General features: G+C 30.9%; 2 protein-coding genes across 2 annotated transcripts; both read left to right on the top strand.

Moving 5' to 3' along the window:
• The first annotated feature begins 6645 nt into the window (after positions 1-6645).
• On the top strand, positions 6646-7104 carry LOC126839568 (dynein light chain Tctex-type protein 2B-like). The gene has a single exon (XM_050574932.1). The coding sequence runs from the start codon at positions 6646-6648 to the stop codon at positions 7102-7104; it is 459 nt and encodes a 152-aa protein (XP_050430889.1).
• Positions 7105-11090: 3986 nt separating this feature from the next.
• Positions 11091-16099, top strand: LOC126839567 (uncharacterized protein KIAA2026-like). Its single transcript, XM_050574931.1, has 12 exons — positions 11091-11149; positions 11230-11339; positions 11431-11599; positions 11829-11917; positions 12058-12248; positions 12350-12613; positions 12726-12863; positions 14329-14481; positions 14574-14643; positions 14706-14987; positions 15442-15701; positions 15953-16099. Exons 1-12 carry the CDS (start codon positions 11091-11093, stop codon positions 15953-15955), a joined length of 1788 nt encoding a protein of 595 aa, XP_050430888.1. The 3' UTR covers positions 15956-16099.
• Positions 16100-17785: the final 1686 nt, after the last annotated feature.

The following is a 17785-nucleotide window of genomic DNA, read 5'->3' as shown; positions in this document are numbered from 1 at the left end:
TTTCATGCCAGCCGTGTAGTATAAGTAGTAGCCTACTTATACTTAAGATATTATTATTAGAAGATATTTTGCTTGATCATTTGGTGTTTTAAACGTTCATTTGCTATGAAAATTCGTTTGATTTTTGCGAAAAAATCGTGTCGATTTGTTTAATTATGCACTTTTTAACTTTGCCGTATTTGGTAGCATGTAATATGTAGTGTTTGAATTTTTATCTTTATTTCAGTATATTTTATTGGTTTTACAATATTATTGTATGGCTTGCAGCAACAACCAGATATAAGTTTATTTTTCTCGGAAAAAATATGTTTAACGAAAAATTGATCTACATTTTTCTGGTGTAACAAACCGTAAAATCGTTCTATTACTTAATAAGATGTTACAAAATGCATTTTCTCCCGCTAATTTTAATAAAATATAATATACCATCATGTCATCATCATCACAAATAAATCCATTTTTAAACGATTTGTTCTAAACCAATTTTAAAAAACGGCATTTAAAATATATATTTCAGTAGAAATAATAATTTTTTTGGATTTTTAGACATTTTCTGAACTATTACAACAATATTTTCAGATCATATTACAATAATTTTTTACCAAAAAGTTTTTGTAAAATATTTTTTAAACGTTAAAAAGACTCTATTGACCTCAAGAAAACATTTTATTTTTTCTGCCAACCCGCACCTTATTCGTGAAAACACGTTTATAAAAAAAAGTAAAAAATAAAAAAAATATCTTGGCTCATAAATCAAACTCGTTCCAAAACGAATAAGAAAAACTTAAAATATATTATCATGCCTATTGTTTATCTATTTATTTTATTTTTCCCGAAGTCGAGAAACGAGTAATAATAATATGTTATTTGATACAGAAAGGAAAGTAATAGGTTTTCAGATTTTCTTTAGGGTTGACAATTTCAAATATCCATACTCGTTATGGCTTTTTAGCTAAGGCTTGGCTCAAGGGCGCCCGCGGGGGGGGGGAGGCCAAAGGGGCCATTGTCCCTACTGGGAATTTTTTTAAAACTATTGTTAATTTAATGCCACGCATTTTAATTATAACATAATTTTATTGAGATCCATTTATGAAGTAGTATTTATGGAGATCCATTTAGTAACAACTATTATATTTTTAGATAATCTAAAATATAATCTTGAACGTATTTATTAGTTTACAATGTTTACACATGAATTTTGATCTTGTCCCGGCTGGCATTTTGTCCTGCGGGCGCGCTTGGCTTGGCTAAGGTTTTTGTACGATCAATAATTGTCGCTTGAAATGCCGGCCTTTGTCTGTTTCCATGGCTACAGTAGACTGTAAAGGAGGTCAAAGGCTTTGCCGGCAGAGAGGTATAGTGCGGGGTAAATCCATATCCGCATTGCGGCAAACCGAGGCGACCAGATTTCCAAGTATTCACTTACAGTAGCAGGTCCTTTTTCTTACAACAAACCATACAAATTTTAGATTTCGTAGATTAAACCACAGAATAGACAAAAGCAGAAGGGTCACTTTCGACGTAAACAAAAAGTGACGGCCATTTTGTAATACAGATAAATCTATACACGACTAATAATAATAATGTAAAATGTATAAGTCTTGAGCTCGGATGTTAATGGCCTTTAATGTATTAAAATATGCATTTTGAAATGTCAAAATGTTGACAATTATATGCTTTCAATGAAACCGGCTAAAAATTGTATAATTACATAATTTAAATAACATTTCACACAGGTTAATTAATTTACAATAAACATTTTAGTATTTTTTTTTTTCAAGCTTAGAACATCAATGAGAATTATTTTAGACATTTTTAACAATATTTTTTAGCCAGAATTTTCGTTTAACACATTTTTGTCATATTTTGTACAATTTTCTTTAGCTCATACTCGTACACATAACAAATTATTATAATAAAATGAAACATACATAGCATAACATTATACTTACTAGTGTGCTACAAAATCTTGAAATAAACATTATTGGCAAATATAATATGCTCAATGTGAAATATGCAAATATATGCAATATGAGTTTGCTGATTTAAAATCTAGTCTTTGTGAGTTGAATTTATATCGTATTTGGGTATAAATCTGATTTCATTAAACAATTATACAGTCATCAACATCCAAGTTAAGAAAATGGCCGCCGCGTTTTTCTGTGATAAATTATCTTCCCAGTGTTAAATGTTATCAGTTTTCGGGACCTGTTTAATCGTTCACACACTATACTTAAGTACGGGTTATTACTGATACTTAAGTTATTCAGTTACTCGTAATCATCATTTTCTTTACATTTTTTTTCTCAGTAAAAAAATTGAACAATTTCTGACTAATAATGTTGAAAATCATAAAAATCGCGTGAAATGATACTATATTACCTTATTCGACAACTCCAATTACTGTAGCACATTGACATAATTAAATGTCTATGGTGTACCATGTCAGAATATTTTTATTAATTCCCAAATTTTCTATTTTTATTCAGAATCAAGCGGAGAACGGTACCACATATAAATTAAGACTTCGCCTAAATAACAATCGCCCTAATGTATGTATTTTATATATCACACATAGGTCATTGATAACTAATTTCAAAAAAAGAAATGTGGATGTAGCATTATATAAATTTAAAAAAGTAACGTCCCGTTCTGCAATATCGATAACAATAAAGGAAATACTTGATTTTAGTATTTATTTTTATTTTTTAGAAATACATAAGAATTATTATTGAACACAAAGTAACCTTGAAAAACTGCTTTGGATGATATTAGAAATTACTGTCTCGTTAAATCCTATTTGATGACTTTTCAAAGTTATTTAATTTTATTGTATTAAATATTTATGAACATAATCACATATACCCTTTTTTGACGATCAAATTTAACAATAAAACAATGGTTGATTAAAATTCAAGTAAGAAATATTGACCTTATTAAACCTTGTTTTTATTATTAGTCATACAATATTATAAATTTTGAATGCATTCGAACATATTTATTTAGTAAAGTAGACCGTTTTTAAAAATACGATCATTATAGCCTAATCACATCACAGTATAAATTAAAACATATCACAAATCAGGGTCGAAACTAAAATAATCAAAATTAATAATTATAGGTTTTTTTTTACATTTTAACGTTACTCAGAGGTTGTCCGTTATTATACGTTTAATAAAACAAGCTCTTTCTTAAACTGGCCTACTTTATTAGTTTGTCTAGTTTTGTGACTTCAGATGTGCAAACTAGGCTGTAAGTTTATATAGCGTGGTCCTTTAACATTTACAATAATTCTTATAAAATTAAAAATCACCGACTCATTTTCCGGCGTATCTATTGGACGGATTTCAATTTTTATTTCGTTTATGAGAAGCATACTATTTTCTCTACGCTGTCCAAAAACCCGATATTTTGTTTTATATTTTATTTTTTTTTTAATTCGTTAGATTTTTTTAGAAAAAGTTATAAAAATGTAAAAACATAAACGCTTATAGTAAAATTTTGAGTCTCGGTTTGTGTAACATTTGGCTTTAGGTATGTTATACCTAAAATATTATTTTCGCTCGCATAGAATCGAGTTTTGAACGTTGGGTGGTACATAGTACGTATTGTTATTTTATTCAAAAGGATATTATCATCGTTTAGGTATACATATATTGTATTATGTTATAAAGGTTGGTACGCATTGAAAATAATGTGCGCGCTCTGGGCTTAGGGATTGTATGCTGTGGGCCGTGGGTCGAGGGTCGACGCCGGATACCAGTTGAGGGGTCGTTCCGCACCACCTGCCAGTGTCAGACATGAAAAATCAATATATTGTATTATATATAATATATAGTAGTACCGGCCGAGGGATTTGGGCAAATCCATTTCACTGTGCTGTCTGAATAACGGCGAAGGTACCTTTATTTAGGTCGAATCAGTGCACGACCCTTTATTCGTGTGTAAAGCGGCAGCTGCATTTGCCCGACCGAATAATTTATACTTACATATATATATATATATGTGTATATAGATACATATACTTACCGACTATGTTCACCCCCGAATCGCTTTCAAAAAGAACCCTCGGCGGCAAACGACAGTAAACAAGCCGTAGTTATTATGCGATTAATTAATAACGACACATTTATCATACAAATAACAATCGCAATAAATGTCATTTTAAAGTCATCGTAGATAATTTCATAGACCTGACGATAATAATAATAATACCTAATGGGAGAGAGATGGGACTAGTTTGGGCAAAATTATAAGATTGTGAAATACATGTCCAACATGGCTTTGTCTCTCTCGCACATATTATCATCTTGGATAACATTATATTAGGTTTCAATTGGCAGTCCATTTAATATAGTGAATAATTATCGTTAATTTTGGAATTTTTTACCCATTTGTATCGTGACATTGGGATTTGTACTTTGGCAAAGTATATTATATTTTTTACTGTGACTCGACCATGTCGTATCAATTGTATGTTAGGTATAATATAGTATACATAATAATATACATTATAATGTATATACTATATATACATTATTAAAACTTATAAAAACACATTGCCCCTTTTCCGCAGTCGGGTATTGACATAATATATAAATAATCAAAAAATATAAAAATCCAAATAATAAATAATATGGTTTGTCCGACGAACATTGATCCTTTTTTTTTTTTTTGTACCGGTCTTGGAATTTCGAATCCGACCTTTACAAATATAATATAGTTATCTAAAGAACGACAATAGTAATGAAGGGTGTTTTTAAAAATACTTTATAAGACCGCAGCGTAGGTATATGCCTATTGTTATCAAATGTGTATAAATTCCGATTGTTTGGTAAATATCTATGGCATTGTTGAATAGGTAGAAAAATAACCAGGCCAAATGTTGATGAAAAAAGGTTCCCAATGCTATAAAGGTTAAAATTTTTCTTCTACCTAAAATAAATCGAAAATGATTTTATCAAACGACTAAGTGTGACAAAAAAAAAATCACTCATTTTAGAGAGAAAAAAATGATTTGGGCTATAAAATAGATTATTCCAAAAATATAACGTACGCGTGCGATGTTGACATTTAACTATAGTCTAAATGCGATGCCTCTCGAGCGGGTTTACCAAGTAAAGCGATCTCGGATTTGTGTATGTCCCTACCCTAGACTTTCGGCCCCATATTGATTTCGCAATCAGTAGAGCGTTACGAGCTCTTGGGTTTATTAAAAGACATTCGTCTGATTTCAATTCTACCGAATGTCTGTCTGCCCTATATAATTCCCTAGTTCGGTGTAACCTAGAGTATGGCGCTGTCATCTGGGCGCCATATACTGCAGGTGACAGACAGAGAATGAACCGTGTACAGAATAGGTTTTTAAGTTTTGTTGGGTACCGCTTAAAAATCTTACACCCACCTCATGATTACAGTCCCATTGATAATGTTCTTGGACTGCAACCGCTAGAACAGCGGCGCAAGAACCTCTGCTCTCGGTTTATTTCGGGTTGGTTAGACGGCCGAGTTGACGACGCCCTCGCTTATTGGAACAACTTAGTATTCGGGTCCCGACTAACACCAGACTTCAAAAGTTCTTTTATCTTCCTACTACCAGATCCAATTTCACTAAAAATGCACCTCTCTTTAGTATGATGGGAATTTTTAACGATTTATGATTTATATTATTCGTGTTAAGGCCACACCTCTCAACATTACCTTTTTATCATGTATATTTTTTGTTGTTTTGTTTTGCTTTGTTTCGTTTTCTTTTGGTTGATTTGTGTATTTTAAATATCACTATATATATATATATATATATATTTTCTAATTTATAAAAAAGCCGTTTGGCGTAAATTACTATAAATAAATAAAACAACCAAATTTTATTATTATTTTCCTTGTTCGAAAACACAAAAATTTTATTTCATTGGTTGTCAACTCACCTAGTCCTAAGTAATCATATATAAAATGTACTTTTATTTGAATACCGGCAGAAAAAGGTAACCGCTAAAAATTAAATTTCGTTTATAGCATTAAACATTTTATAATAGGTACTATGATATTACAAAACTAAATTAACCAAAAAAAAAATTGATCCAGCATTTAAACGATGAAGTTAAAAAAATTATATTTGGCTATTTCTTGAAAAAACGGATTTGTGTATTATATTTTCTAGCGCTATGCGCTTCATATATTATTTATACAATTTTAAGGATGTCTTAAAAGCATAATATATTTTCCGGTAAACGCATTGTCGTCCATAAAAGTAAACCTATTATCAAGTGCATTAATCACGGACATGTTTAGAGCCAATCCGATTTCGATGCGGATTTTACTCGTTTAATCAACACCCGTTTTCAACAATATGTTAATTTTTATGTAATAAAGTATTACCGAGGTTTGAGTTTTACCTATGTATTTAATTGATATTATTGTTAAATTTAAATTCTCAACGCCAACCCGGGTAATAACACGCTTCCCCCGTGCCCTAGGCGACCGTTAGCCGGGCAACGCATGCTGTGTTTATACCGTGTCACGGGGCTTTTTTTTTTTGGGAAGCGTTTGTTTTGGATTAAAAACCAAGTGCTGCCTGTTATCTATATTTTTATGTATGTTAGTATATATTGTGTGTGGGTGTAAGAGGGCCGAGGTTACGAAGACATGACGACGGCGGAGACAGAGAAAATCTTTGCGGGCAAACCGAACTGGGAGTACGACCACAGGCGAGCGGACGAATCGTTACAATCGCTCGGCGGGTTCAGAGTCAGGCCCCGGCTGAGGGACGCGTTCAACGAGCGGCTGGTCAGGACCGCCGTGCAAACCGTCCACTCGGATTACCTGGCCGGGAAGACGTGGGAAGACCTGGACCACAAGGTCACTTGCCGGGCCATTGTCCGGGACGTGGAGCGCCGCGTCAAGGAGATATGCGACCACACCCGCCCGGCGGGGTCCCGGTACAAGATAATTGCGCACACGTTCATCGGGGCGCATCGTTGGCAGTCGGTCACCATCGGCACGCGGTGCCTGTGGGACGAGAAAACCGATCGGCTGGTCCACGAGAATTACCGCAACGCCGAGCTGTTTTGCACCACCCAAGTGGTGGCCGTTTACTATTATTGATTACCGCAGAATGGCGACGGCTAAAACACCCCCCAACCCCTCCCCCGGTAGTACGAAGATTGCAATTTTTGTATTGTTCGCAAATATTATACCATTACTATTGTTATTGTTTAGCGTGTACAAGACGTTAAACGAAAGAGAGAGTACAAGAGACTTTGATACACAGATATATATAATAAACTAGATTGCTAACTAGCGATAAGAATTGAAGCCGACGGTCCGCCATTCTGGTGGGATTTAGGTGTGTTATCAATGCATATAACATATATCTGTATATATTATTATATCAATAAAATATATATATATATACTGGATATGCTTGGTACAAACGACTTGGGTCGAAAAATATAAGTTTTCGACTTAATACATTGAAAAATTCAATTTTGGTACAATAATATCTTTGTTCGTTTTGACAAAAAATTACACCAATTAGCGTCAAGTGTAAGGGGTGTGGTATTTCAAAACAAACGTGTTTTTGGTGTAGGATTAATCAACTGATAATTGTTTTCTATTGATAATACAATTTGGTTGATAAGAAATATGATAACGACCAACACCGAAAATTAGGTATCACACCTACTCTACGGTCGGTGTGAAAAAAGTGCACACTGTGATACAACACTTTTTTTTAAACAAACAGCGTGTAAAACTATACACTGTTTCAAAACGGAACGCTTTGGTTTACACGTTTATATTTTTACGGTATTTTCAAATGGCTAAATAAGAAATCGGCCTCTTGGCCCGCATAGAGAAAACAGTAAACTTCACACAAAGAAAATAAAAATTGAAATCCGCCCAATAGATAACGCTGGAAAACGTTCGGTTAGGTCCATAACTCGGAGAAAAATAACTTAAAGTTTTATAACTAGATAAACGTAATATTTATTTTCATAAAAATTTGTCGGTTTACTTAAAATTGTTACTAGATAAATTTTTGTTAAATAATGTCTATTTTTTGCCTCTTAATAGCACATTTAGTAGTTCCCCTTAACTAGCCCATTTTTTTTTTTTTTTACTTTTAAATTAATTTAATTGAACTTAAATTTTCGCCTTTTTTTATTTCGTTCCTATCGAAACTGTTGATTATATTTAATAAAGATAGCTATATCATAGATACATATAAACACAAATCAACGAAATCGATTATAGATCTCATTAAAATGTTATTTTTAATTAAAGTATTAAAATTGTATCATTACGTTATTATAATACAATTATTTAACCCTATTTTATCTAACATACTATACTAATTACAAATAAACGTATGTCAATTACTTTAACTAATATTAGTACCAGCGGCGAATAACCGGTTCGCTTTTAACGAGAAAGAGGAGAGGGGAAGGAGAAGTATTTATCTTGTTTCCCTCTCCTAAAAACCAATAGAAAAACAATTTAAAACCTAAAACTTTGTTTTGCCAAATTGTTTTGGGTGTCCGCTTCTGATTATTGTTTCGTATATTTAAACATAAACATTGATAATCAACAATATTGTAAACTAATAATAAACGATGAAGCCACAAAAGTCGGTCACTCTGAGATCATTGAAAATCGATTAGTAATAAGACTCTTGTAGCCCACAAAAGTTACGATTACAGCCGTTTTTATTTACCTTGATGTACGCGGGTTGTGTTAATTAGTTGAACGATATGAAAAATAACCTTTTCCAAGGTAATAAATACATTCTTCATTATAATCATAAACACGATGAGAAGTATAATAGGTAATATTATTCGGTTTTGAAATTGTCCCGAGCCCGCCACAACAGGTACGGATCGCTTACAATCTCTTTGGAAACGCCCAAAGAGGTTGTAGGTACCTGCTGGTCGCGGTAGATGGCGCATTTGAAATTTTGACCGTTACATTTTGACCGTAGACCTTATCTATTGTAATGGCGTGTCCCAAACATTAGCTGGTGAATCATATTTTGGTTATTTGGCAAACGACATTCGGTTTCCGGACGAGCACAACGTTGTAACGAGTCTCTTCTAACAGTGTTTATTTCAAGAATATTCCAATATCCAAAAAAGTCTAATGGACATTGACGCAGATCCGACGATGACCACCGACCTCCAGGTAAATAAATGATAAATTTGTTATTTATTTTATTTAAAAATGTATTAAATCACTTTAAATTACCAACGTGTATTTCGTCGACGGTCCTTCTGAGCGTTGTTTTTTTTTTTTTTTTGAACGTTTGTACAAACAGAAATTTCAAATTAAAATATTAGTCCAGAGAATAATCATTTAAAAAATTCACCACAATTTCTAAACTAAATTTAAAATTTTAATCAGTATATCTTACCATAACACAATGATCCCGAATTTTTTTTGCAACAATTATTGAAATGAAACTAGGTGGTATGAAGAGTGATTTGTACAAAATTAAATAACCCGAAGGATTTTTTTTTGTTTGAGCTATTATTTTTAAAAAAATAACATAACATTTTTTGAACATTTCGTATGACAACTCTCCGACGTCAAAATCATGTTAACATGCAGTACAAGTTCTTACCAGTAGCTATCCCTATTTATTTTATTGATATTTATACAATTTAATTAATAAATTTATACATTTTTATTACTCTTATTCAAAAATTAATTATTAGAATACACAACGCTAATTCAGTTTTATCAGAGCAGCGTAGTGTCTTTATATCTTATGGCTGTTTAAAAAGAACTAAACACTTTCACTCGTCTCTGATGTTCTTAGAACAGTTCAAACTCAATCAAAGAATCAATATTTTGTTACTATATTACTCAGCAATATTTTTATTTTGCGGTTACTTTATGGGAACTGTGTTTGCGCTCACAATTAAATGTTTACACCATTGACTTAAATAACTACTATCATTGAGTATATATTGTACAGAGAAACGATGTTAACGAATTTACGCTGCGCCTGATATTAGTGTCCAATTTTTCATTTAGATTTTAACAAACTTGGTCACAATACTTAAGCTACGTTTAGTAACTATTTTATGCGATAAGTGTCGTTTCTATATTCTGTAAATAAATATATAACTTATTTTGAAATTTTTGCTATATTTTAACAAGTGAACACAGAAAAATTGAAAATTAATTTGAATTTAATATTATCTTTAAAAAAAAAATATTTTTATTTAAAAATTAAAATAAAACATTTAATTTTACTATTGTCACTAGGCATATTTAAAACTATTTGAATACTGTGAAATAATACATAAACGCTAATTTATATAGCTTTTAGTGTATTTTATGTCAACTATTTTGCTTTCTACCTTTGTTTGGGCAATTCTAAAATTATAACAGTATGACTAAAAATAAAAGCCATAGCGTTAATTTAAAAAAAACAATTATGCTTTTATTTCTTAGTTAGGTTATACAATCGATACATTTATCGATTTTTATTTGTATTATTATAATCGAATCATTGGTAAAATTGGATTTGCTAATCATTTTTTTTTTTTTTTTTGGTAATAATAATTAGATTAAGAGTCTAATGTGATAAGAGGGATGATATAGGTGGTGGTTATCATTGAATTGTTTACATTATTAACTGATGAAAAAATAGTAGACATTATAATAATATGATAAATAATTAATAATGTTGATTTTTTTTGTGAAAACTAGTTAATAAAATATAGGTATATATACCTATATATTTATTGAAATTCTAATGTTTAGTTTTATTTGATTTGCGTTGAAACTACTTGTGTTGCGATGAATGGTTTCGTAGTGACCTATCGCATTTTAACTCTTAAGGATAGCACAATTTAAAGTTGTGCAGGCACTAACATAGGTAAAAACTGTATTTCTATAAGTAAAATATATGTTATTAAATAGTAATTTAATTAAACACGAGATTAAAAGTATTGTGTTAAATATTCAACGGAAAAAACATGATTCTATTGACTAAATATTTGTGGAAATCTATCTGTATATAAATATATATTTGTTTGAAAATCAATAACATCTATGAATCGCAATTTTTGTATGTTTAGGTAAACATGAACGAGTCAACGAATTTTGTGGATGAAAAAAAGCAAGAACTACACCAAGCCATATTGTAAGCATTAAATTGTTTTATTTTTCAAATTTACAAATAATATTTTGAAACAGTAATAATAATAATACAAATATTTATAGAATAATAAAGCAACTCTATACAGTAGCTCCACAATGTGTTCAAGTAATTGCTCATAATTTGGATTACCTAGAATACATTGATAAAAGAGACAACAGAGACTTATACGAGAGTATGTATAAAATAAAACGTTTATAGTAAACGCTGTCATATTTTCGTTGGACTTTAAAAAATAGTCTAATAAATATAATCTATAATTTTAGTCGAAATGAATGCGGAAGACGGAGAATACAAGTCGTTTGCCGATGTGATTACGGAAATACGATGTCTTTTGTTGAACTGTTACAAATATTTTGGCCCTAGACATAAGACTACTTATGCTGCTTTGAAGGTTGAAAAATTGTTGGATGAATGTATTTTTTGCCTGGACGAGTAATAATATTTTACAAATAATAAATTATAATTATTCATAAGTGCCTCCTCATAATAAATTTAGTACAACAACTAATGGCTTTAACAATTTATGTTAACAGCTAATTTTAGTGAACGTTTCATTTAAATAATTCATCTCATCAACCTACGCACTTATGATCGATCACACAGTTGTACCTAAAGGAAAACAACTATTTAATTTATATATTATTATTTGATTGTGTTACAGACGTCTAAAGAGTACAACAGATGTTCAACAGGCGTTGGATATATTTAAAACGGAGAAGACTTACGACTATAAATACTTATACCCTAAAGGTATTTTCATATTTATTACAAAATTTGTGATGTCGTAGTTGCTTGTGTTAATTTTGTATTACTGTTAAACGAATATTGTTAACATATATATATATTTTTTTAATAATGGGTATTTATTTAAATTTAAATTGTCATTTCAGACCATTATGATTCAAAGTTATTAAAAAGTGTCGCTCATTGTCGTCCAGAACGATTGAAGATATATCACAACGCTATTGAGGATAAGATTGCCCTAAATGAGAAAAGTGTTATGTTATTAGAAGAACTAAATAGAAGGAAAAATGAAATCGATTTTGATTGCCACAGTCAATATGTAACTTCAATGTGGGAGGTTTGTATGAAAAATTTAATTTTATACTTTTAGCTTCGATGCAATTTTAAATTTATATTATACGTTAATACTAAAATTGTATAAATATAATTTTTTTTCAGTTGGCTGAAATCGGAAACTTCGTATCTGCTCTTGCTGGGACTTTTCGTATCGGAAATGTATATCAAGGCGAAATCGAAGGGATGTTTTTAATACCTAAAGAGTCGACGTTAATGAGTAAAATAATGACATTATTGTTGGGGCCGATGAGCGGTAAGAGATGTATCGATAATTTAATGTCATACAAAGTTTGGACCGAGAAATTGTCGAAAAAAATATCGAGTTGGTTTGAAGTTTACCACGAAAACGACCAAGGCAAAGCTAAGGTAAGTGTTTAAGTTTGTAACAAATCAATACGATGGCACCATACGTATATTATAATGGCAAAAAGAGATTGTTTTTTTTTTAAAATTGAAACTACTTGTGATTTTTATTTAGGTTTTCAAAGAATTCGGCATCCATCGAGATTTTTGGACTGTCGTGGGCGACAAGAACCCATTAATCGATAAAGAATATTTTGAATTGCCATACTTGGTTAAAGTCTGGTTACTTAAAGGACTGTGCGATCATGTACTGGTAAGTTTAATAATCCTGCATAAAATATTAAAAACCATAGTTAAGTAGATCTCGGAGCTTGTTAAAATTTTATTTACCAGTAGTTTTTGCATAGCCGGCCAAGTCATACGCGATTATTTAAAAATTTTTTTTATTTCAAAGTCTGAACAATAAATTAACTGCAAACATAATGCGATCAATATAAGATAATAATAATAATATTGACAGTGTATTTGTTGAAAGAACTAAAAATGTTTATTTTTTCAAAATATCGACCAATTCTTCATTGAAACTAATACACGGATAATAATTGCTGTTAATATTATTTTATGGCCAAAAAGCCAATGTCACACAAGTTTGCATGCTTGCATAATGTTTTTTTTTTATTTTGCATTTGGCCGTCTTATGTTTTTTTCTTACGACTTTTGTGATTATTAATTAATCATAACAATACATCTTAGTTGACGACTTAAAAATTTAAATTCAATTTATTTACTATTTCTTTTTTTTTAACCTAACCTATCTTTAAAAAAAGCTTGTAGCATAGTGTAGAAAATATCGCTGCTTTTATTGCTTGTATTTTTTTTTTTTTTTGATAACAAAAAGGAAATTGTGATAAATAAAAATAACGTTATCAGAAGTGAACGGCCACACAATCAAACGGTTTTCTTAAATGTGTCCTATCGGTGCGCATCGGTATGAACCGCTAAAATATCTTAAATCCAACTTCACAATTAAATAAAAATAAACAAAGATTTTAAAATTTAAAATACCTACAAAATATTTCACGGTACAGTTCGGACGTGTTAATTTACAACATTCATAGTCAAATTTACACAAACAATTAGATTAGTACAACTTGAAAATATTATCAAAATTATAAGTCAAACCAACTAAATAACTACGTTTTAATCAATATTTTTATTGGAGTTGGCTTTCACCAAGAACGCTTAGTACACGATGCACTGCATGATGTAATTATATAGAGGATGATAATTTAATGGGGGATGTCATATCAATATTTTTATTTAAAAATCGGTGTGTTTACTGTAAGACCATCGCGGACCGAGTTTAACACAATTTGAAGTCAAGTTAAAATAATAAAACAATGGTGGTAGATAAAAAAAAAAAATTCAACATTATCAAATCAAAATTTGGAATATCCCAAAAATTGTTGCATTTTAATTTAATTTTACCGTAGGTATTTTAAATACAAGATAGTACTGGACTCGCCTGCGTGCTTTGGACGGTTCAGGCCAAACCGAATGCTAGATTAATGGCTTGATGCGATGCAGCTTGTTTTTTAGATATTGCTTCCAAAAAAAAAAAGTAAAAATCTTCATGAAACTTCTATGCTTTTTAGAATCTTTTAGTTTGATTAAAACCAAAGTATATATAGAGTTACGGCTTTTTAATTTAAGCTACGACATATTTTGAGAGCTAATTTTTTTAAAAGTAATTATTCGTAAACTATTTTTTTTTTTAGTTTAAATATAAAAGTATGAAGGACATTGTTGTAAAATGTAAAGAAGAGAAATGTACAGTATGGAAAAGCGAAGATGGTACCGAAGAGTATTTTTACTTCAGTATAATGCCCGATCTGCGACTGTACTATCATAAAACTTCCAATGATAAGAAGGTAACTATGCGTTTTTACAGGAGAACTTATGTAAAAAAATGTAAATGATTTATATTTTTTAAGCTAATTATTTGTTTTTAACTTTACCCTAGTTCGATGGCGGTCTAAAAGGAGAACCATTTGAAAACAGAGATCTGGAAGACGAAGTGCCTAGGCTCAAAGGTGAGATAACGTTGATTTTTTGTTGTTTCTCTTTTTTTAAAACAATTTCCTACTTTGTTTAGGCATATGTAAAACGTTTCGATCGAGATCCCAGTTCAAACCTAACGAAGATAATTTCAAAATGATAGCCAACACTGTGCAAGGAGTCCGTACGCTTATCGAGGAATCCGTAGCCGAGGGAAAGCCCGAGAGCTTAATACTTTCGCTCGAAGAATATCTCCGATTGGTTGAAAAGCACGAATACAATTATCTAAGCACCAACAACGAATCAAAGATAAACCTGTACAGAGATTGGAAATTGACACATCCTGTGAATAAACATAAAGTCAAAAACACCAAATTAGGTAGGTTTGATTTTAATTTTTCTTAGTGGTCTAAAAAAAAAAAAGTATTTGCGTCAAATTTAAAATGTTTTAAAGAAAGGTTTTTTTTATTTATAATGAAACCATTTAAAATAATTTTTGTTATTAGTTGGTTGCATCTTGCAAATTCCAAAGAAATGTCTTTTTGTAGGTACTTTTTAAGATTTTTTTTATCGAATGCATTACATTTATCTGAATTAACTGATGTGACCAGACTTACTTTTTTTTTTCTTTTGAATTTAAACAACTTGCACATTTGTTGCATAAGACACCGTTTAATTTATTATCCAAGATAAAGTTATTGACATGTTAGCTTACAGCTAATGTTCTTATTATATTCCCATCGACAACGTATTATGTTTTCTGACTCGGCGTTTTAAATCCTAACCCAAATAATAGACAAACATTCTTTATTTTAATCTTTTTTTTTCCATAGATTACAGCGAAGAAAAAGAACCTATCAAACGACGACAAACGGAAGACCATCAGGACATTGATGAATATTATGAAAATAAAAAAGCAAAGATTATCAGTTGTCCGGACACTTCACTATACTCATCTCTTATCAGCGAAGATGAAGATGAAGATGATAACTGCATTAAAATAGTTTCCGTTTCATCAGTAGCGCCTACCCCTTTGAATACTTCACCAACTGTGTCGAGCGTAGATTCAAAAAACTCATTGTGTTCAATTAGCGTAAGTTCATTTTATAGCTTGGATAATTATACTAAACAAAAGCATACTCCTACCTATCACAACGTCGAGTAACACTGACACATCGGTCAAGACTTATATTCCAGAGTCGAGACTTCTTTACTGCTGTAAAGCGTTACAACAATTATTTCCAATTGTTCTCAAACATTCCTATTTTGACGTCTTATGTGTGTGTCAATAATTACTATCCTTATAGTATATTACTTCTATAATTTTTGATTTGCATGTTTCAGTGAATAGGAAGTTACAAACCTCCACTGATCCTATACTAGTCAATGCATTTTATTCGACTGACATTCAATTTATAAGACTTGAGTATGTTCACGTAACGTAAAATCACTAAATTTTAAATATTTTTATATTCTCTATTACATTTACTGTCGAAGAAAATTGACATTAAAGAAAATTTTTTTTTTGTCTAACTTATGCACTGTATTTTTTACTTTATCTATTTATTTATTTTTGTATTTCTTTATAATAACGTTTTAAAAATGTCTTAGTAAATTAATTGCATGTGTGTCATTACTTTTTAAATTTAAGTTTATTTTTATAATGGTTTAAATAAGATTTATTTGTAGTAGTGATTTTGTTTGTTTTTAATATTTTCAATTTGCACGTGTGTTATTATTATAATTTATCAATGTCTTACATGTGTCGTTGGCTTTAAATTCATTGTCAGTTTTTTTACAACTACAAATTATAGTAAAACAAATTTGCAAAGAATGTACAAAAAAATGTTTTACTCAAATAATAAAATATTTTTTTTTAATGCGATTTTTTGAATTTATTTATTCGAATAGTTGAAATTTGATATTATTTGGCATCCCTTCTGTCAGCAGAAGAACATTTAGATATTATGTAGCATTTAGGTGTACTTACTGTAATCTGGTTATTGATTTATTCATCTAAATATACTAATGCTGGACTGTCTTGGGCGTCCAAACCTGTAACATAACACACACAGTTGTGTACTTAAATTTTGGTAAAAATGATAAGCAATGTCTATGTTATTAACAAACATTCAATGGAGAATAAACATATAGAGCTCAGGCAAACGTTAATTGGCGTTACAATAAATGACAGTGTTATTATTAGATATTTTTATTCCTTATATAAAAATTGAGAAAAAAATGTACACATTTTTCAACTTAAAATTACGATGCTCTATAACTTTTTTAAAAATAGTCGAAAATGTTCCAAATTTATATGAATTGTTCCTCAAATATAGTACTATCGATAAACATTAACAAACCAAAAAAAAAAATCATAAACCCTTTCCCTTAGAAGGGATAGAATTTTTTTCTTTATTTCACTTTTTCAAGCAAAGTTTTAGAGATTTAGATCTGAAAATTAGGCCGAAGGTAGATCTAAAATGGAACTACAACATATACAATTTTTTTAAAAATCTGTAAAATGAAAATATTTTCATTATATTTTTAATTACGATACATGGGTAACTATGACAGTACATTTTTATAGACAGACGATCAACCCTTATCGTATCCACCCTGCACAAGACTAAATATTAAATTTTAAGTGCATTATTGCTGGTCCCGCGATATCTTCTAAACCGCTATAACTGGTTTGAACATACTATCCACAGATTCGCATCGAAGCGTTTATTTAAAAGTGATTTTATCACTTTCAGTTGTAATAAAATCTGTAAAACCTGTGACCTCTCCGTCCCCACTACGCCCCGACCCCACTGTACTGGGTTTTTTTTGTACATATTTATATGATGCATTGTTGTGCTATTAGTATAGTTCGTTGAGGGAGATTTTATCATATTATATATTTCAGTGAAATTTTACCATGCGTTTTTGGTATTTTTCTTTGAAAACAAAAATGGTCCAGCCGTCGTCTCAGAGTTCAGCTCTATCGATTTTCACCCCTACGGTCCTACCCCCTCCCTACCCCCGTTTCCTCTCGAGCGCACCCTTCGGCGACCTGATGTGTTCAAAGTCCAAGGGTGGGTTGGGGGAGGGAGGACGCCCAATTCCCGACTGGATGGGCTGCCGCGTGCCCGGGCTCTGTCCTCCCTCTCGCCCATCACTGCTAACCACTTG

Source organism: Adelges cooleyi, unplaced genomic scaffold, assembly GCF_023614345.1.
Source record: "Adelges cooleyi isolate 19-005CV unplaced genomic scaffold, UGA_ACOO_1.1 ACOO_flye_CR_arks_rails_tigmint_CR_PRNA_306, whole genome shotgun sequence".
Lineage (NCBI taxonomy): Eukaryota > Metazoa > Arthropoda > Insecta > Hemiptera > Adelgidae > Adelges > Adelges cooleyi.
This window is presented reverse-complemented; position numbering and strand designations above follow the sequence as displayed.

What these genes read in the sequence shown, in the direction of transcription:
- LOC126839568 (XM_050574932.1), top strand. Translation starts at nt 6,646, where the DNA reads ATGACGACGGCGGAGACAGAGAAAATCTTTGCGGGCAAACCGAACTGG.
- LOC126839567 (XM_050574931.1), top strand. Translation starts at nt 11,091, where the DNA reads ATGAACGAGTCAACGAATTTTGTGGATGAAAAAAAGCAAGAACTACAC. An exon ending in GAACTACACCAAGCCATATT is followed by an intron (nt 11,150 to 11,229) that starts GTAAGCATTAAA and finishes AAATATTTATAG; the next exon opens with AATAATAAAGCAACTCTATA. An exon ending in TAAATACTTATACCCTAAAG is followed by an intron (nt 11,918 to 12,057) that starts GTATTTTCATAT and finishes TTGTCATTTCAG; the next exon opens with ACCATTATGATTCAAAGTTA.